At 33.4% G+C, this 22611-nt stretch overlaps 1 protein-coding gene across 1 annotated transcript; it reads left to right on the top strand.

Annotated features, from left to right (window-relative positions):
- The first annotated feature begins 9569 nt into the window (after nucleotides 1-9569).
- LOC135674378 (uncharacterized) lies at nucleotides 9570-11059 on the top strand. Its single transcript, XM_065184171.1, has one exon. It carries the CDS (start codon nucleotides 9713-9715, stop codon nucleotides 10847-10849), a length of 1137 nt encoding a protein of 378 aa, XP_065040243.1. The 5' UTR covers nucleotides 9570-9712; the 3' UTR covers nucleotides 10850-11059.
- Nucleotides 11060-22611: the final 11552 nt, after the last annotated feature.

Here is a 22611-nt window from a genome sequence, read left to right as displayed (position 1 = left end):
GGGCAAGAGCAGTCCAATATGATTTATAAAATTCCTCAACAAATCCATCAAGGCCTTGACTTTTGGCCATGTGTATAGAAAAAATAGCATTACAAATCTCTTCAATAGTAAATGATGCAACTTAGAGTATTTCTTTCACTAGCAGGAAGTAATGGAAGAGCTGGCCAATTATGTGGAGTATAAAAAATAATAATAAGATTATTCTGATAGAGTTGTATATTACTAACATAAGAGATTCATGATACTATGAGTGCCTTGAATTAGATTATGGTTACAATCATAAAAATCATGAATAAAGTTACTATGCCTCTGTTGGACAACAATATTGTGGAAATACCTAATATTTTTATCACCATCATTAATCCATCCATGTATATTTAGCTTTTTAGCCCGCGATTTAAGATTAAGATATTTAATAAGAGTAATTTAAAAATTATATAATAAAATAAGTTGGATAAGGTCAGAATCAGAATGGCTAATAGTATCAATTTTGGATTCAAGATCAATGATTGAAGATTGAATTCTATCAAGTATAAATTCAATATTAACCGAAATATTTTTATTCAATAAGAAAATGCTCCATGTGTTTTACACAAATTATAATGAAAAGTGTAAAGGAGATCAAAGTTCATACCATGACTATTCCAAACAGAAGTAACTAAATTACTAGTTTCAAAATAATGAGTCTAAAAATTTTGGAAGCGAAAGAGTTATTGTGATTAAGAGTATGTTACATAAGATGAATTTTAATCGGAGCATAATCAGAATAAAGTCGAGAAAGGTAATAAACAGTCGAATTATCAGAACAATTAATCCACAGTCAATAGCGAAGAAAAACTTTTGCATAACCATTCTATTATTACACCAAGTAAATTTAGAGAAAAAAACCCTAAATAAGATTTGACCTATTAATGAAATCATGAAAAGCTTGAATAGAAATATTAACAGCAAACAAGGACCATCACTTTTATCAGATAAGTTTAAGATGCAATTAAAATCACCCATGACACACACACCAAGGTATATCAGATAAATGTAAATTAGATAGGCTTTCCCTTGGACATAAAAGCTGAGTTGGTAGCATAAATACTAGTTAAGAGCTAAGTAAGGCTTATCATTATGCACCTGAATTGCGGCATGAATTAATTATCTGGAGATGTGCTACATCAGTCGACTAAGCAAGTAAAAGACCACCTGAGGCGAGGCACCTTAGTACATCTACATAAGATAAGTACTCCTAACTGGTTTCCTTCTTACGGTTTTACAATTCCAGCTAAACAAGATCATTTAGAAATAAAGGGTAAACTATTGTTGGACGTAAGAGTGGCAAAAATAGATGACGATAATAAATCCGTGTCAGAAATAGCATAAGGAGTTTTAAGTTTCTTCTTATCTTTGATGGCACCGCTGATTGCTTGTAAACCAATCTCATTTAGAGACTCTGCTGGATCGGTGTTTATGTGAAGGTGATTCCTTCTCAGATAGATGATTTCATCTGTTCTTTCAATAGATTAGATTAGAGGTGTCGGTCGACTGAATAGAAAGTTTGCTACAGCAATCTTGAGCATCAATAGCGGCTAACACTTTTGCAGCCAGAGCAGAAGTAATGTGAATTATTCCGGAATCCGGAATATGGCAAGTACCAGATTCTCTTGCAGCTAACAACACTTTAGGGCAAGCCGTAGCACCTAAAGCTTCACGGATTCTCTTGATCCGAAACCCTTAATATGGCAAGGTACAAAAGCAAGGAATAATGGCTTAAGGGGTTCTTCTCGGTTGAAGCATTATATGATATATCGATATGCATCTCACCCTCAGGAAGAACACAAGTTGGGAGAGCCAACATCAAACCAGGTGTATGGAGTTCGGATTAGATGGACTCGAAGAAGAAAGACAAATCTACCCCATTTGATACGTCGATGTCCGAATGGAACGTGAATGAGTAGTCAATTGCATCAATGGTAAGAGGCAAATAAGGAATTAATTAGACCATTGGACCTGTATATCCTTAGTTACTATGTATCTATAGTCTCTCATCCATCTAATATTCTCGAGATCGTATATCGGGCATGGTGCTGTCAGGCTCATACGGTTTCTACTCGAGTCTCACACTAATCGGATTCTCTCGCATAACTTTTTTTCTTTCAATTTGAATGACCCTAGTTATGAATTTGTTTGAGCAATAATGCATGGGATACCCATCTCATGACCACTAGAGAGGATGATCCTCTATCGATACTTAATAGATATCGTAAGGTTGGTTATCACTCTCAATAACCGAATGTGATAAATCTAGAGCCTCTAGGTCTATAAGTCTGGTATCAAAGATGAAGTACTCATATAGGATATTCTTGGTGTCTTAAGCCTAATGACCAGATATACCATTGGGACGATAGACTCCAATAAACACTTTCATTGTATCCATAGTGTTCTCACATGAGCAACTATGAGACCAGCTACCTCCATCATATGAATGAGTATACAATACACTAGTATATCCAATTATCTCGATGTCCCTCTCGAGTAACGTATAACTATGATTATTTAAGGTCTGTGTTTAAAAGTAAATCGATCTCATTATCGTGATCTTATCATGATCTGATTCCCATTACACAGATCCATGGACATTATAATACATGTAACAGACAATATAAAGTGAAAAAAATATCAAATAAATAATAAACAAAAAGAGTATGTACCATATCACATATGTCAACACTTACATGATTGACTTGTTAGGCACTTATGACTAGCAACGGTAAATACACTTTTGTAATTGTTGATGATTATAGTAGATATACTTAGACATATTTCTTGAAATATAAAACTAATTCTTTTAAATATTTTATCAAATTTTATAACTAAGTTTAAAATAAAAAAATTTATGATTTATTTTATTTATAGTGATCATGGTGGTGAATTTAAATATCATTATTTTCATAAATTTTATGATTTGAATGGGTATGACCTTTTGTGCTCCAAGAAATTTATAATAAAATAGTATTGTTGAGAGATAGAATAGGAGTTTATAAGAGATACATAGATCATGTTTAATGAACATAGTCTATCCAAATACTTTTGAGCTAAAACTGTTAATATAACATGCTATGTCATGAATATGATTCTTATAGGATCTCATATATATATATAACCTCTTATGAATTATAAAATAATAAAAGACCCAAACATCTTGTATTTAAATTTTTTAGTTATAAATATTTTATTTTAAATGATAATGACACTTTAAGAAAATTTGATATAAAATCCAATAAAGATATTTTTCTTAGATATTTGTCTATCTCTAAGGCTCATCGAGTTTTCAAGAATCTATTAATTTTAATGTTTTTATGAATCTCTCACAACTAAATAAAATAATTTTAATAATAATTTTGAATTTGGATGATGATTCTTCTCCCCAAAATAACTTGGATACATCTACTTTCAAAGAAGCCTTACCTAATGAATGAAAGTATATAGATGTACATCCTAATGAGTTAATTATTGGAGATATATCAAAAGGTATTCAAGCTCATTCTTTGTTAAAAAATATTTATACAAATGCTTATTCAAAAATATTTACATAAATACTAAGACCTCTCATAAAACCATGGAATCCACCGTGTCTCATGTTACTAGTTTGGCCTGACTAAGGAGGAGCAGTTTGCTATCTAATCTGGCCGATCTTTAGATTCCATTGCCAATACTATGCTCTAATTGTGAGTCAGGTTATTAATATCTCATTGCTTCATCGACCATATATTGATGTTCTAATAATGTACAAATCTTAGTTGTGAAATCCGGATCAACTTTATCGTGGCGACCCTTATACTGATTATAAATTTGTTCTTTCTAATTCTAGAGAAGGTTTTTCTAATGCCAAAAGAATCATCATCTCCCAATCCCTAGATTTTGCCAAGACAAGTATATTGTTCTATGGATACAAGAAAGATATAATACTCATCTGATTTGGACTCGATCAGAAAAAGGATGTAGTAATTAGTTGATATAGAACGAGTAATAAAACATAAAAAAAAAGAGAATGTTAATAATTGAAAGATAATATAAAAATAAAGATAATTAATCTGATTAAAGGCGGATGATAATGGTAGATTGATGGCTCTTACACCGTCAATGATTTTTCAAAACACCTCGTGGTGCTACACTTGCCCAAAGTGATGCCATGGCAGAATCAATCATGTCTTAAACATGCCCAAGATCTTCATTTACCAAATCTCCTGGTTCCAATAGATGGCGAGTACCTCATCAATTATATCAATAATGCTGCCATTACCCCCTGCTACCTTGGAGCTAATGTAAACAACATCAAATATATCTCCTCGCCCGGTAAAGAACATGAGCTTTTTTTTTCCTTCTTTTTTTTTGGGGAAAAACTCTGGTTCTATTGTATTTTGTATGGCTGATGAGATACACCCCTCGCGTAATCCTTTTTTCCTTCTTTCCTTTTATAAAAAAATTCAAGATTGAGAAAAAGTAAAATAAAATTCAACCGGCTAAGAACTACGTATGATTCACCCATAAGCCATTGTCTGATGCTGAATAATTGATGAAGATGGTGGGGATCAAATTATGCACAAAATTCAGTATTCATAAGTAACAGCTGAAACTAGTAACAATATCAGCAAGTCAACAAGCATTTATATTCCATGCAATATTTATGACAAGGATATCATGTTTCGTTTGATAGAATCATAATCGAAAAAGAAGAAAAAACACAACAGCTCAAAACATTATCGAAATATCAGAAAGACGATCTATTTTACATATGATTGATGTGATTTATATATGTAATGTCAAGTACCCATCAAAAGGCAAAAAAAATCCAAGTCTTATATACAAGGAACAACTTTAGTGTTAATTCCGGTAGTTCTCTTGATCGTATATTTCGCTGTGGCTCGTTTCCTTATCATTTTAATTAATTCATGAATCCGAACATCTAGTTCTTTACTTTGCACCATTTGCCAAAAAAATGGACACAATTCAACACCAAAACTATGAACATATCCTTAAAATAAAGTAACATATTTGAAGATTTGGTGCTAATTATGGTCACCAAGTGTTCTAATATTTAACTAAACCTTATTAATCAAGATTGAGTACTCAAGCTTTCCTTTTTTTTTTATAACAAAGGCTGGATTTAAGATAAGACATCAAAGTCTTTACCAACTAAATTATTTGATACTTTCAACCTTTGCAGCCCTTGTTTTATCATATGGTCTAGCAAAAATATATGAAAAAACATGATTGGCTGCAATCACGAACGAAACTAGGTTAAGATTATTAAGTTAGGATCAAATCCACTCTTTTAATTCTTACCGGCATGAGTATCTTCTTAGTGTTTTTTAGTTTCTAACACATAAATATTTTTTTAGCATCTTCTCATTTTTATATATGTTAACTCTAATTAAAATTTATATGTTTATTCTTTTTAATCTTGACTTTGATATCAGAATGATGAGTTTAAGTCAAATCATTCATATTTAATATATATATATATATATAAATATTAGATTATACATCAAACTTTATACATATGATTCAACTCCTTCAATATTCAACAATATAAGATTATTTTTAACCCACTTTTAAGAAATTATAACATAAAACGAATCACATGACCTCTTTTTTCTTCCAAAAAAAGAAAATAAAAAAACTAATCACGTCGTTGTGACTGAGTGATTGGATTCATCATTGGAGTCGTCCCAGTCGTATGCCAATCACAAGCAAGAGTGCAGCGTCTGTCGTACCATTATTTATTTGCCTGTCGTTAATTAAAACAATCACATCACGTCAGATTATTGGGTGGATGTGATAGTCCATCAATCGGAGTATACGCCGCTGCTTCATCATCAATCAGCATCACTGTATGTGAACGTTTGGACAGTCTGCTGCTGCTTCTTTGGCTTGTGATATGACATTTCGCCTAAGAAATGGGTCGGCTTATATCATAAATCACTTCAGATGAATCTTTGTAGAAATTTCAATCCACGATGCATTTGTTATGTCATCACAATTAATATTTATCATTTCCTGCCAGTTAACTTGATGTTCTAAAATAAATTACTATGGAATTATCTCCTCTTGCCTTCTTCTTCTTCTATTGTCAAACTTAGTAGTTATGAGAGCACAAGCAATATCATATGATGGTCAAATAGTTCACCGAAGCACTATTATGTCATCCATATGTATAAGTTAACATTAATTTAGATATAAGCATTTTGATTTAGTGATTTATGCTCAATAACATAATAGGTCAGTTATTTCATCAAGTTGAATCATAATAAATAATATTACAATTAGATAAGAGCCTCCAGTAAAAAGATTACTAGCGGAAAGGACTAGAGATATATCATAATATTATGTTCATCGTTTAATTTTATGCTATGTTAATCTCTGATAAATGACATCAAACTCTTAATTAAGAGATATTTTTAGGACTAGATGAATATACTTTTATACATTTGGAATTATGAGTTTTTTTGTTATTTAATTGATTAATTACCCGATAGAATTGGCATAAGTACTGTTTTGCAATGATTAATTCTGCTCTTGTGAGGCGTCTTTTCATTAGCTTTGGCAGGAAGCAATGATCTCGAAGTATCAATGAGATATTGCATCACAGATGATTGATTATGTGGTAGGAGCTCCATATCATTTGACATGTGCGACTGGTGCATTGGATTCCTTTCTTTCCGATAACTTTGAGACTATGAGAAATAAGGAAGAAACCAGGTGGAAAATTATTGGAGGGCAAGGAAGAAGGCGTTGTCCGATTGTGCGAAGCAATGCTTGGATTTGAGATGTAGCAGTTTGTGGGAGGACATCATGCGCGGACAAAAGGGATGCCTGCCACTGAAATGGAATTGGCTGGAGAGACACTCGAAGGGATCTCATGGGAGAAGAACATGGCAGGTTGGGTGGTGGATTAGTCTGTGGGTCATAACATTAGCACTCGCTTGGCGTCATGTCATTGGAAGCTGCAAGGAATTCAAGGTGTTAAACCAAGCTCTTTGATTGACAAGGTTTTAATTGTATCAAAAGATTGTTAATTGAGTTGCACTGAGACTACAATTTGTCAAGCAAGATGATATTCTAAGCTTTCTTGATGGTTAATTATTACAAAATATTTGTTTCAATTCAGCTAAAAGATTTTTGAAACTACAGTCTACCAGGATCTTGGTAAGTATGCCTTGATCACTAGTTGCTAATTGGAAGAGCATTAACAGGTGCTTTAGATAATAATAATTCAAGCCAATGACAAGATCATCTCTATACTAACCCTAATAAGAAAAGAGAAAATGGATAGAGAGAGTGTGTTATTGTTGGATTTGATGGAAGAGACGAATCTTCATTTCTTTTTCTCTTTCGACGAGTCTCCACTTATGACTTTTTCATAACCCACTTGTTGTATATCTTCATTTTCATCATCTATGTAACCTATTTCTTCATTGTCATTTTATCATGGTGTCTTATAATCTCTTTCGAGTTATTGATACATGTTATGATGCTAGTGACAATTGCATATCATGTGACCTCTTTCTAACCAAGTTTATCTCTCCTACGTCCTTCATATTGTATATTAACAAAAAAATTTCTTTCATATATCAATGGATATACTCAGAACATGATTGCTAAATTCCCCGCACTATTAGTTTGGATAGGAATATTACGTTCCACAACCTTTTTCTTGGCATAATCCATAGGCACCCTTCTTGCTGAACCAAACCATCATCATTAGCAGATGTAGGCAACAACCAATTAGCTAGCCATTTGGTTGGTGATGGTTAGACAGTCTTTATCACTGTCATGGAGACTATGGTACCAGCAGATATATACAATTCATGGTGGAAGTTCTCAGATCTGTGAGTGATGAGGAAGACAGTTTAGCCAAAGATAATCTCACTACTACAATCACAAATCGGGTGTCAATGTGACAAATCCTCCTTATCAGTACAGTACTATATGAGTCCTGGGTTCATTCATAATTGATGTAAGAGTGATGAGGGAGGACACAATAATACTGGCAGTACACATCATGTGGGTCTAAAGCACTGTAAGCGCAAGTTGATGTGGCTTTGGCTTGTTCATGGCCTGCTGTAGCTTGGAAGCAAAGCATGAATCTTATCAGCTCGTATAACATAGGACTTGAGAATAAAGTGAGGTTTCACGGTGAAGCAGTTTGACATTATTGTACATCTCCTACAAATTCCTCCATCTCTTTGTAAGAAAGCAAGCTCGTTCTGTAGCTGACAACCAACAACAATAAAGAACAAGGCTAGGTGATAAAAGACATGCAGAGGGTAGCAGCTTAAGACTGTTTTAGGGTTCCGAACTCAACTCACGGGGAAAGAAGGGAAGCACGTTGCCGCTGACAGCCTGCAAACGTGCATGCCACCCTCCCACTTCTTCACCACGCACGGTAACATTAACCCTCTCATCCTTTTGGGACTCCAACTTCGCGCACCCACCAAATGTTTCATTAAGTAGCTGTTGTTGACATGGCATCGAGCAGGGAGCGCACATGGGAGTAGTACTATAGCTGGGTGTACCTCACACCAAGCAAAGGTTGACTTTGATGAACTGATACCATGTTGGGCTTCTGCGCCTTCAACTCCACCATAAGCTCAATCTAAAGACGTTTAAAGCTGCAACTAAGTGTGGGCAAAATTATCTTATATTTTGCTTGTTTTGCACAATTAAATTCATAGGGTCTGATTTCATCATCTTGTCATATAGATACATGAGTTGACATGATCGTTTTTGCTAAGGTAAATGATAATATTTGAGTAAATATGTCATCGAGGAGACTGAGATTTGTTTTCTAGGTGCAAGACTGCTTTCAAAGATGATCGTACAACAACAAGAGAGGGTAGTGAGGATACCTCCGATGAGTACTCCTCCAAGAGAGAGAAGAAGTCTGTGGAAAGGAAGTATGAGAGCTTGAAGAGATTAAACTTGTCTTTGTACAATGAAACTGTTAACATAGGCACATATCTTTAGGGAATTAATATTCGATTTAGATTTGGGAATATACCTGGAGTCGATTCTTGATTCAACTGTAATTTCTCATGAACTACCTTATGACGGTTATGTAGTACGTTGGTCACATATTTTTAGGGAAGCCAACAGTAAGACTCAAACTGTATATTGGATAAGCTTTGGAGGGATGAAAATTATGGTGACTTTATTTTGGATCATGATTTACTTTCTTGTCTTAAAAAAGAATAACTGCTATATGGCAGTTTAAACCTTTAGATTAGTGATTGTTGATTGTCCACGTGTCAAGAGCTCATAGGTTATACCAAGTATTTTTGGCTTAAAACTAATTAATGTCTTAATTACATTAAAAACCGGTCTAAATATGTTTAATTTTATTGACTACTAAGAAGTCAAAATCGTAGAAGGAAACCAAAGTCAGGGTTGTGCTGCTAAGCAATTGATTTAAGATGACTTACATACCCTTTTTTGGGGCTAAAATCGAGTAGAATTTTCAAGTATAAGTAGGGGTATTCTCGTCAAATAGGATACAGTGCGTGGCCGCTAACGTTTGGAAGCGGTTGCCAGTTTCCGTCTTCTACGTGTTGCCTGCTATTTATATGATCTCGTGCCGCTCCCTTCGCTGCCTTCCTTTCCGACTTCCTTTCTCTCTCTCTCTCTCTGTAAATAGCTTCTCGTTAGGAGGACGGCTAAGGAGATGGATCTCGAAAACCATAGGAATGGCGAAGCCCTAAAGACCACGCAGTACCCGCTGCTTTCCTTTGACACGACGATGGATAGCAGTTCCTCCTCCCCTGCCCCGTTTGGCAGCGACCCTTCCAGCCCCGGCCGTGCCGCTGGCTACTACTTCAGCTGTCCCGCCAGCCCCGTCCACTACGTCCTCTCCTCTCCTCCTTACTCCTTCTCCTCCTCACCCACCGCCGACCCGGTGGCGGCCGACGAGGCCCCCGCCTCCGGGAACTTCGAGTTCGACGGCGCGGACCCCGGCGGGACGATGACCTCCGCCGACGAGCTCTTCCTTAACGGCCTGATCCGCCCGATCAAGGTCCACTCTCACGTCCTGCGCCCGCGACCACTCCCGCCGCTGATGGATTTTGGTGACGAGGACGACGAGGAAGGAGAGGAGAAGGAGTGGCAGGAAAAGGAGGAGGGGAGGGGACGGAATCTGACGTTTCGGAGCAGATCCGTCCATCGGAGGACCAGATCCATGTCGCCCCTTCGAAGCCCTCGGTTCCAGTGGCAAGAAGACGAGGACGAGAAGCAAGAAGCGGTGAAGGAGCACGAGGTGTTCGACCCGGATCCTAAGGAAGCATCGCCGACGCCGCCGGAGTCGGCGTCATCCTCGCGCTCATCATCCTCTTCTTCGGGCGGCAGGAACTCCAAAAGATGGATCTTTCTCAAAGATCTCCTCCTCTACCGAAGCAAAAGCGAAGGGAGCGGGCGGGGGAACGGCAAGGAAAAGGAAAAGTTCTGGCACTCGATCTCCTTCTCCCCGTCGTCCAAACCGAAGGCCCCACTGCCGCCATCTCCGGCGACGGCGGGGACGTCAGCTTCGTCACCGGCACAGGAGCAGAACAAGACAAAGCCTTCTCAGAGGCCAGCGAACGGGATAGGGAGGCGACGTGGCGCCACCGCTGCTGCGGCGGCGGCGGCGGCTTCTCCATCGGCACACGAGCGGCACTACACGGCGAACCGAGCCCAGTCGGAGGAGATGAGGCGGCGGACATTCCTGCCGTACCGCCAGGGTCTCCTAGGCTGCTTGGGCTTCAGCTCCCGAAGCTACACCACCATCAATGGCCTCGCCAAGGCCCTCAATCCCGTCTCCTCCGGGTAAACGCCCAATCCTCAATCCAAGCTCCGTATAGCATAAAAGAACCAACTTTAAGCTTGTTGTTAACGTAAGTTTAGTGATGATGTCTTCTCTTGTGATCCATCTACTCACTGTCAACTTTCATCTGCATAGAAACGAGATGTATCGCTGTATCAATTTTTGGTGAATTGTTGTATGGATTGCAACAATATAAAAACATAGATGTTGATATTATTCTTGCTTCAATGCTTTGCTCACCCAAGTTTTGTTGCATCTGCTCCTCCACATGTGGTGCAATCAATGGTTGTACTGTGTACTTTTGTCGGACATATTACACAAAAGACAGTGAGAGACTGTCGTTATTTTCGAATCATACATAGCTGATGCACTAAGGTGGAAGGAGGGACCGAGTGAGAGATGGAGGGCAGTACATTAGGGGAGATGTCCCTCTCCCTTGTGTGCATTAGATCTTGGTGGGTTTGTGCCATGCCATTATGCTACCTTGTCTCCATGTCTTGTGGGACCTCAGCACACCTCATTCCCAACTGAGTCTACACTGGCCATTAAATGCTCCATATGTTCTATCATTCTCTTCGAGCTTGCATGCCACTGTACGTAGCTGCGGCATGAACATTTATGCTAAGGATGATGATGAGGTGAGGAGGGATTCTTAAAACCTACAAGACGGGGTGCGCTCTATCACTCTCTTTCTTAAAGCCTACAACGCGTCTCTCTCTCTCTCTCTCTCTCTCTCTCTTTATGAGGTGAGGAGGGATTCTTAAAGCCTACAAGACGGGGGGCGCTCTATCACTCTCTTTCTTAAAGCCTACAAGACGTCTCTCTCTCTCTCTCTCTCTCTCTCTCTCTCCATCTGTTTTCTACTAAATTCTGCATTAGTGGTTAGTTCTTCTATGAAAGGTTTAGAGCCGTATTCTTCATCATTTAGTCAAGACATATGAATACTTAAAAATCATTGAGATCAGCCATATATGTTGGCATTTATATGTGAAGAGTTATTTTTGACTAACAATTGCCTATATATATCTATATTGTAATTATGACAACAATGATGTTTTATGTTTCTATTTTCAAAATAAAAAATTAAAGGAAACTAAAAAAAGATCTTTAATCTTGCAATAAAATGCTATCAGCTATTATTTGTGGCGAAAATTAAATCAAATAAAGTCAAGTGCACTTGAGAAACCATGAGATTAACATAATTTTTTTGAGATCAGAAGTTGGAGAATAAAATTCTTGAAAGCATTAGAACCGAAATAGAAGTGAAGGGCCGAGGAATCAACGAGATGGGATGGACTCAATTCGATCAAACAAATGTATGAAATGGCAGCGATAATTGTTCTCGTTAATTGTCGACTTTCCAAGTTACCAAATTGATTCCTAATAAACACGGGGAGATTGGTGAAATGGTATCATAAATGAGATGCACAAATACACTACACTTGGTTGGCCTCTCATGAAGTTGCCTTCTATTGGAATGGAATTAAATTTGTCAATTCTTTCAGGGCACCAAAGAAGTTCATTGTATCTTAAATTCTTGAAAAAAGTTTAAAAGTCTCTAAAAAAAAAGAGAGATTCATATTAAATGTAATGAATATAATATATCCATGGGGACTATATAAACCCTATATATTATGTCATAAAAGATAAATTTTTAAAGTGGATTTATTAAACAAAGTCTAGCAAAAGGAAAAATGGATAAAGAAGAAAACAACTCAAGATTAAAGGAAAAATGAGAAAAAACTTTGTTCATGATTTATTAAGGGCTTGATGATACATGTTTGAGATTATCGCTCCAACAAAGACTTTAAATGGGGCTTAGGAAATATTTTAAAAAACATTCGATAGAGTGGATAAGGTAGAAAAGCTTTGTTTACAAGTTTTACGTGTTAAATTCAAAAAATTACAACAAAATACTTGTCAATCTATTTCTGATTATTTTTTAAAAATTATTTGTATTGTCCATCAAATGAGAAGAAATGGTGAACAAACAAGTAATAGAAAAAATATTAAGATTTTTAAATTCAAGATTTGATTTTATTACTATAGCAATTAAAGAGTCTAAATACTTTAAAAATATCTTTAGAATAACTAATGAGGTCTCTTAAAGCTCATAAACAAAGGCTTACAAAAAGAGAAGAAATGTAAGTTAGTTGAAAACAAAGATGAGCCTTTGTTTATGAACTTGAAGAGATCTTTTCACCAAACCTGCGCCTTTGTTTATAGACCTTTGTTATCATAAACAATGTACTCTTAAAAACAAAGGTAAATTAAAATCTCAAAGAGAAAGAGGTTCTAGACAAAGATAAAAAAGATTACATAAATCAAACTAATCAAAAATCTCAAAACAATAAAAGTGATGGAGAATTCTAGACAAAGAAATCGAGGTAATGGTCGAGGACATGAAGAAGGCCATGGATGTGACAAAAATTCTAAAAGATCTAAAATGTAATGTTATGTTTGTAAAATATATAAACACTAGTCTTTTGAATATTATTATAATCCTAATAATCAATGTGATAAAATAAATTTTACTAAAAAAGAAAAAGAACATAAATCTTATTTTGCTAATGACTTGTGATTATTTGAAAGAAGATTAGTCTATGATATGGTATCTAGATACAAGAGCTTCAAATCACAGTTGTGACATCAAATTTTTTTTTCAAAAATGGATACAAATTATTCTGACAATATTACATTTGATAGTTTATCTCAAAAATCAATATGAGGCAAAGATAAAAAAAAATTTAGACCTAATAATAGTAAAAAATTATACATTTCAGATGTTTCTTATGTTCCTAATTTGAAAATAATATTTTAAGCTTGGGTTGCTAGTCATAGGTGTCATACAAGCCAATAATGTTTGTGATGTCACATGTGACACGACACACACTCTTTTTCTTTATTTGATATTTTTTATTTTATACTTGTTGTATATATATATATATATATATATATATATATATATATATATATATATATATATATATATATATATATATATATATATATATATATATATATATGTGTGTCCATGGATCTATACAATGAGAATCGGATCATGATGAGATCACTATAATGAAATTGATTTGCCTTTAAACATAGACTTAAATAATCCCGGCCATAAGTTACTCGAGAGGGATATCGAGGTAATCGGACAAACTAGTATATTGTATACTCATCCATATAATGGATGTGGTTAGTCTCATAATTACTTATGTAGGGACACTAGGGATACAATACAAATACTCATTAAAGAATGAGTTCAATTATTGATCCGCTTACGAAATGCTTGATGGTAGATGATACCTCATTGTTAGACAGTGATTCCGTCGTCCTAGTAGTGTATAAAGTCTTTATATCAAGAATATTCTGTATGAGTACTCCACTCTTTGATACCGGACTTATAGGTCTAGAAATTTTAGATCTAGTATAGTCGGTTATCGAGTGGTAGCCAACCTTATGAGGGCTATTGAGTATCGATAGAGGATCATTTGATCTCAACGTCATGAGAAAAATATCTCATGTGTTCTCACTCAGACAAATCCCTAGCTAAGGTCATTCAAATTAAGAGAAAGAGTTCCCCGAGAGAATCTAATTAGAACAACACTCGAGTAGAAACCATATGGATCTAACAATACTATGTCTCATATATGGTCTCTGGGGTATTAGATGGATGAGGGGCTATAAGTACATAGTAACTAAGGATAGATAGGTCTAAATGATTAGATTCTCCTATATTGTTTGGGGACTATAGCATAGTGGCCTAATACATTTATAGTCGATGAATCGAGTGAATTATTATGGAGATAATATTTCACTGAGCCGGAATGAGTTTTAATAAGTATGACTCATGGTCGGCTCGATATTGGGGCTAGAGAATCATACACATATGGTAGGTGTTGCGATGAGTAGAGATTTAGATATAAGATATTCGCTGAAGCTCATATCTTATTGGATATCCAATAAGCCCTTGAATTATTAGATCCTATGGATAAGATCCAATAAAAACCAATGAGAGATTATTAGATAGAGATATACTAATCTAAGAAGCTTGGGTAGTTGGATGGAGATCTAATACCTAATAAGGTAGGATCCATTAGAGTTAAATTGATAAGAGGGCCTCTTTAAATAGGAGGGAACCAAGGGGTCATATGTTATGTCTTTATGGCTACCACCTCCTATTCTCCTCTCCCCTTCTCTCCTTCTTAACCAATAGCCCCTATTTAGAGCGTGTGAAAATTTGAACAATGATTTGATGAGCGTCTTCGCAACTCTTACAATGTGGAAATTTGGACAAGGATTTCAAGGATATACAATTTACCTAAGTAAAATACATCTCTTATATACCCTTGGTTTTCCATCTTGCGATTTTTATACACCAATCTCCGTACGATGATGAAACATTTTTATGAAAATATGAGATTTTTCTTTTTGTTCTTTTGCTATGCATGTGATATTGCCCATAGATTTTCCTATCGAGGTAATTGCTTGAAAACTATTATGATATTGAAATTAAAGATATAACTCTTTCAATTTTTAAAGAATAAAATATTAATCTCATATATGAAAATAACTAAGAACAGAATATTTTCTCTATATTTATGTATTTTTTTATTTATTAAATTATTTTAATAATATTATTAAGGATAATTCTATATTATAACATCTTAGATATACCCACTTAAATTCTGAGTCTTTAAAACTTCTAGAGAAATATAATATGGTAATAGATTTGCTAAGAATTAATCGTGAAATCTACATCATGGGCAAGTAAGAAAGAATATATTTTATATTTAAAAAAATAAAAAAGTGCATGACATCAATTTGATCGGGTATAATTAGATGTTTATGGTCCTATCAAAATAGTATCACATAGAGGAAGTAGATATTTTCCTACCTTAACTACTGATTATAGTGATAAAACATGTGTTTACATATTAAAGAAAAAGAAATAAGTTTTAAATATATTGAAAGAATTGAAGAATTTATTTGAAAGACAAAATGACTATAGGATTAAAAGTTTAAGAATAAATAGGGGTGGTGAACATGTATCAAATGAATTTAAAAGTTTTATAGAGATAATAGAATTTTACATCAATTCACAATGTCATCCACACCTCAACAAAATGGTATCTTAAAAAAGAAAAATAAGACCATACGTAATATAGTCTGATGCATGTTAAAGGGAAGAAGAAATCCTAAAGAATTTTTGGAAGATGTTATTGCTTGTGTAGTTTATTTGCTTAACAAGTTTTCGACAAAAAAAATTGACAATATTACATTAGAAAAAGTATAGAGTTTATAGAAACTAAGAGTCAATCATTTAAAAATCTTTGGAAGTATTGTGATTCTTTATAACATGGTTCGGGAAGGGGTATGGCTTGGTTGGGTCTCGATTATATAAGGTCGTCCACGGCGGTTGCTTAGAAACTAAGAGTCAATCATTTAAGAATCTTTGTAAGTATTGTGATTCTTTATAACATGGTTTAGGAAGAGGCATGGCTTGGTTGGGTCCCGATTATATAAGGTCATCTGCGGTGGCTACTCAGGAAGAAGGTTTCATGGAGAAGGGATGAAGAGTTGTGATCGCCGTCTCTTAGGGTGTTCTCCGATGAATCTGCGAGGGGCTTTTGGTCCCGAATCCTTATATAATAAGTCAATGCTAGAGAGGAGAATTCTAGCTTAACCACTCTGAAGCTTAAGTCAATTATTGTGGATAGTGAATCCTATCCCCCAGCATCTACCCGAGGTGGTTTTTATACCTTTCATAGGGAGTTGATTCCTCTTGTGCTTGTTGGCATTTGCCAATATTTTCAACGGGCAATTTGTTTATTATAGGGCCATCCTTCAGACCCTATATCTTGCGGGGTTATATCCTTACTAGCAAGCATCACTAGCCATTCTTTAGCTTTTATAATAGAAGCTAGGATACCTTAGCTTTGAGGAAGACTGAGATAAAAAAACCTAATTCTTCTATAGCTATACTAGGGTTTTAGTTTTACAGATTCTAGGCTAATTATTTCAATTTCTTTTGAGTAACCTAGACTTCAAATTTATCTTTATTTTTTTGATATGTTTTACTTATGATTCTAATGCCTCTATGACTTTAATTTGAAATTAGTGCATAGCGTTATTACCCTCCCAATCTGAGGTACTTAGAATCTCTTATTTCTACAAAAGGGGTTTTATTAAAGTTGAATTAACCTACTTAGGGATATAATTCACCTTTATCCTTATGATATATTTTAAAAGATTCTCTTAAAGTTCTGTAAAATTTAGAATTGATTGAATCCTATCTCTATGCATGAAGATATGAGGTTTATAAGTTCAGAGAGTCTCAATTCAATTTTAGCAAAATATAATATGTATTAGTAGTTGAATTAAGAGGGTAGATTAGCCTACAAATAATTTTATTTTAAACTAAAATTTAGTGTGTATTTATGTCTCATATTTTTTTATAAAATTTTATAATAATTTAGGATTGTTTGGTCAGAACAATGAAGTAAAAATCTTTACAGAATTATATGATGGTTTGATTGATACTAATTAGTTTATTTGATTATCGAGTGAACTATTAAAAAATTGATAGTAGAATCTATATGAATTTTTAGAGTAACTATAGTTTATTTTATAAGAGATTTTATCAAGTTTTTCTATAAATTATTATAATAAATTATTATAAATCAATAATTCAAAAGGTATGATTCTTAATTAAAGTATCTCATGATCCTTTGCTCCTAATTTGATAGGTGTTTCACTCTCTAACGCATCAATCATTAAGGAATATGGTCTTTCATTGACATCTTTATTTTTTTTAATTAGGTAAGTATAAGTTTAATTTACTATAAAATAGTAGTCGTATAAATTATCATATTCATAATATATTTTGGAGGCATATTTCGAATGATATGATTGTCATGAGCTAGGAATTAGCTAAATATGAATGTATATATTTTATAAATTTTAAAAATATATGAATTGTAGTAAAAATATATTATATGGATGCATATATGATAACGTGTGGTGTGAGAATATATGTATTTTCTATAACGTATAGTATAAAAGTGCATGAATATGTTATGATGTACGATGCACATACATGCTATGACGTGTGATATAGGAGTGCACATGTATATTATAACATGCGATGTGAGAGTAAATGTATATAAATATATATATACATATGTATGTATGTATGTATGTATACATGTATGCATATACATACATACATGCATACATACATATATACATATATTATAGCGTGTAGTATGGGAGTGCGTATATATGTTATGATATGAGGTCTAAAAAAACATGAATTTGCTATATTTTCTATATGTGTATATAAGTATTTTAAATTGTTTCTACATAGAATTTTACATCTTTATTTTGCATATGCTATGTAATAGGATTATGCTTACTAAAGAAGTCATTTAAGGAGGTGTCTATCATTAAATGTCTTATATCGATAATTTTAGAATATTCTATACATGACATGATGTATGTTTACTTGAATAAAACTATAAAGTTTATAGTTACTAAGTGATTCCTCACTATAGACCTTATTTTGCAGGTAAGGATATTGGGATCTCACTTAAGTGATTGGGTAAAAAAGTGAGCATGGGCTTGTATAAATATAGATTATGATCTATTGGCATTTTGTGTATATAAATTTTTGACATGTTATGTTTATGTTTTCCTTTGGTTAAATATTATAATTATATGCATATGTCAAAAATACTAAGTTAGGAGAAACCCTATTATTTTGCTAAATTAACATGTTTTAATTTTAAGATTATGTACTTTTTACTGCTCTCCTATCAATTATATTAATAAAAATAAAAATGTGACATCCTACTTAGTCATGCATGTAAGGTATGGGTGGAACTAAGAGTAGAGTGTTATAATCATAATATCAAAGATAAGGTTATGAGTCTTATAAACTATTTGTATTAGTAAAAGCATGGGGTACATTACTTAATTATTTTGTAAGTTTTAATAATTAAGTTGCATTGATTTTCTTATTATTGTTTGATACTCTTATACTTGGCGGTTATGGTGTGAATAACTTGGGATTAATCAGGAAGATATCATGACAGTCAGAGAATAAACTAGTAGCTTTGGTAATATTCTGGAGGAGACTCCCGAGGCATTGACACAAGAAGATAAAAAAGATTATATGATTAATAGGTTAATAGAGTTGGTGAAGGTGAAAAGACAATCTAAACAACGGGAGTAATTATTGGCTTGAGGATAAGAGGTGGTGCAATGAGTAGCTCGTGGACATGATATTATAATATCAGCAAGTGAGAAGTTTAGAAAGAATGATCCACCCATCTTTAAAGATATAGCTCCACTAATAGTTAAGGAGTGGATAAAAAATATTAAGAAAATATTTGGGTATGCAAAGATTTTAGATGAAGATAAAGTTATTTGTGTAATTTATATACTGCAAAAGGATGTCGATCATCGGTAGGATGCAAGAAAGGGGGATTACAAATATTGAATAAATAACTTAAGAAAAATTCAAAGAGATCTTTTATCAAAAGGATTTCAATGTAGCTCATTGATATGCTAAAATAGTATAATTTGTTAACCTCATAAAGCTAATCAATAATGGATTATATCAAAAAGTTTAAGTTATTCTGATTTACACCCCACGTGTCTAGCACTAATGTCTTGAGGGTGGATCATTTTCTATAAGAACTTAGAGCAGAAATTTATCAGGATGTGAAGATAATAATAAATGTCTCAAACATTCTGTATTCTAAGTAGTGGAAAAGGTCTTGGAGGTAAAGGAGATTAAATAAAAAAAAAATTTACTCCAACGGACACCACAGCCATGATATACTAAGGAAAGATATTATTGTTGACAACAAACCTCCATGATAAATTCTAGGCTATAAAAGAAAATAGCACCCAAGTCAAGGACAATAATAAAGGCAATCTAAATACTCTACACAAAGAAGAATGAGTCAGATATCTCAATCTTTTCAGCCAGCTCAAGCACAAACACCCATTTGTCCTAAATGTGGAAAGCATCGTATGGGAGAATGTTTTAAAGGTAAAAGACTATTTTTTTTTGTATGAAAAGTCAAGACATTTAGAAAAAACCTATATAACAATATCATCAAAATAAAAAAATATCGGGCAGAGTTTTTGTAATGACCAAGATAAAAGTAGAGAGTAGTCTCTCAATTATCTCAAATGAGGTATTTATTTATGATATTTCCTTATATGCATTAATTGATTCCAACATCATATATTTTTTTACATCACTTACTTATGTAGAGAAACTAAGCAAACCATCTAAAGGATTGAATGTGATATATTACATAATTATTCCATCAAGGGATATAATATATTCAACTTAGGGATTATGATTTTATTCAATTCAAATTATCGACAATGAATTAGTTACAGATTTGATAATGTTAAATAAATACAAATTCGATGTTAGCATGGATTGATTATCTAAACATCATGCTTTTATTGACTATAATAAGAAGAGGGTAGTATTATCCAAAGTTAGTAGAATTTGTATTTACTAGTTCCAAAGGAAAGACATTAATCATTTTTATCTTAATATTGAAAGCAAGAAGACTTTTAAACGATGGATGTATAGAAGATCTAGCAAATATGATTAACATTAAGGTGGAGTCAAGCTATAGGATATGCTAGTTGTGAGCAAATTCTTTTAGATGTTTCTAAAGGATCTCCTTGGATTGTCCAAATAGGGAGTTTGAATTCATCATATACTTATTGCTTAGCACTGAACTTGTTTCCAAAATACCTTACAAAATGGCTCCAGCAGAACTCAAAGAGTTAAAGATACAATTATAGGAGTTCCTTGATAAAGGTTTATTTGTTTTAGCTTTTCACGATGGGGAGCATGAGTCCTATTTGTAAAGAAAAAAGATAAGACAATACAATTATACATAGACTACAAAAAAATAAATAAGGTGGCTATTAAGAACAAATACCTATTCTCTAGAATTGATGACTTATTTAATCAAGTATAATGTATATTAGTATTTTTCAAAATTGATTTGAGAATAGGGTATCATCAATTGAAAATCAAGAAGAATATTCCTGAGACTATTTTAAGATCAGATATGGGTACTTAGAATTTCTAGTGATGACATTTTTTATATACACACAGAGAAACATGCAAAATATCTAAAGATAATCTTGAGTATCTTGAAGGAAAAAAAATTATATGCAAAGCTTAATAATGTAATTTTAGCTAGAGAAGATAATGTTCCTTAGGCATATTGTATCTAAGAAAGGGATCTCAATGGATCTGACTAAGATAGAAGTAAGTTAGTAACTAGTCTAGGCTGACTATTGTAACGAAGGTAAAGAGCTTTTGTACGATAACAAGTTATTACAAATGTTTTGTGGAAGGATTCTCCAAAATAGTATCACCTATCAACCAATTAAAAAGAAATAATATTATATTTAAATGGTTTGAGGCTTGTGAAAATAGTTTTTAAGAACTGAAATGGATATTGATTTTAGCTCCAATGCTTGCTATACCATCTAGGTTTGGAGAATTCATGGTATATAGTGATATATCCTAAAATGGTTTAGGATATGTTTTAAAGCACAATAGTAGAGTTATAGCTTATGCCTTAAAACAACTAAAATATTATGAGAATAATTATTCGACCCATAATTTAGAGTTGACATCAATGGTGTTTGCCTAAAAGTTTGATGACATTGTCTTTAGGAGGAGAAATACGAAATATACACTTATCACAAAAGATTGAAATATTTCTTTACTCTAATATGAGACAAGTAAGGTAACTAAAGTTAGTAAAAGATTATAATTATGTCATCAATTACTATCATAGAAAGGTGAATGTAGTTGTTAATGCATTGAGTAGAAAGTCAGTCAATTTATCGGCTTTATTAATAGTTCAAAGATCTCTCTATGTAGAAATGCAAAATTTTAAATCTGAAATGATCCTTAAAAGCTTAATTGGGAGATTGGTAGCACCATCACTACAACAAATCATTTTGAGAAAAATTAAAGAGTTACAAGTCAAGGACCCTTATTTAAACTGATTGAAGTCTAAGATTGAGGTAGAAAAAAAAAAAGGATTTTCATATCGTTAAAGGGATAATCAGATTTTAAGGTAGGTTGTAGATACCAGAGGAGCCTATCATAAAGTTACAAATTTTAATAAAGGTACACTCAACTCTATACTCAATGCATCCTAGAATAATCAAGATGTACAGAGATATAAAAAAAAAAACTACTAATAGCTAGGAATAAAAAGAGATCTAATCTAATTTATTATAAAGTATCTCACATGTCAATAAATCAAAATAAAATATCATAAGCTAATTGATACCTTGATACCATTACAGATACCCCAATAAAAATAGGAAGAGGTCAACATATATTTTGTCATGGGTTTGCCTAAGACCAATAAGGGATATGATGAAATTTGGATCATTATATATATAGATTGACTAAGATAGCCTACTTTCAACCTAATAGAAATAGAAAGAGGTCGGCATATATTTTGTCATGGGTTTGTATAAGACTAGTAAAGGACATGATGAATTTTGAGTTATTTGATATGATTAACCAAGATAGCTCACTTCCTACTTATTCATACTAACTATTTTATGGATCAATCTGCTCAATTATATACCCAAGAGATAAGTCAACTCTATGATGTGTCGATGTTCATTATGTCAAATAGAGACTCTAGATTTATATTAGAATTTTGAAGGAGTTTATAAAAGGCACTAGA

This window comes from Musa acuminata, chromosome BXJ1-5 (genome assembly GCF_036884655.1).
Source record: "Musa acuminata AAA Group cultivar baxijiao chromosome BXJ1-5, Cavendish_Baxijiao_AAA, whole genome shotgun sequence".
Classification (NCBI taxonomy): Eukaryota; Viridiplantae; Streptophyta; class Magnoliopsida; order Zingiberales; family Musaceae; genus Musa; species Musa acuminata.
This window is presented reverse-complemented; position numbering and strand designations above follow the sequence as displayed.

Bases quoted from the DNA above. Each gene is read 5' to 3' on its own strand.
- LOC135674378 (XM_065184171.1), top strand. From the start codon at position 9,713: ATGGATCTCGAAAACCATAGGAATGGCGAAGCCCTAAAGACCACGCAG.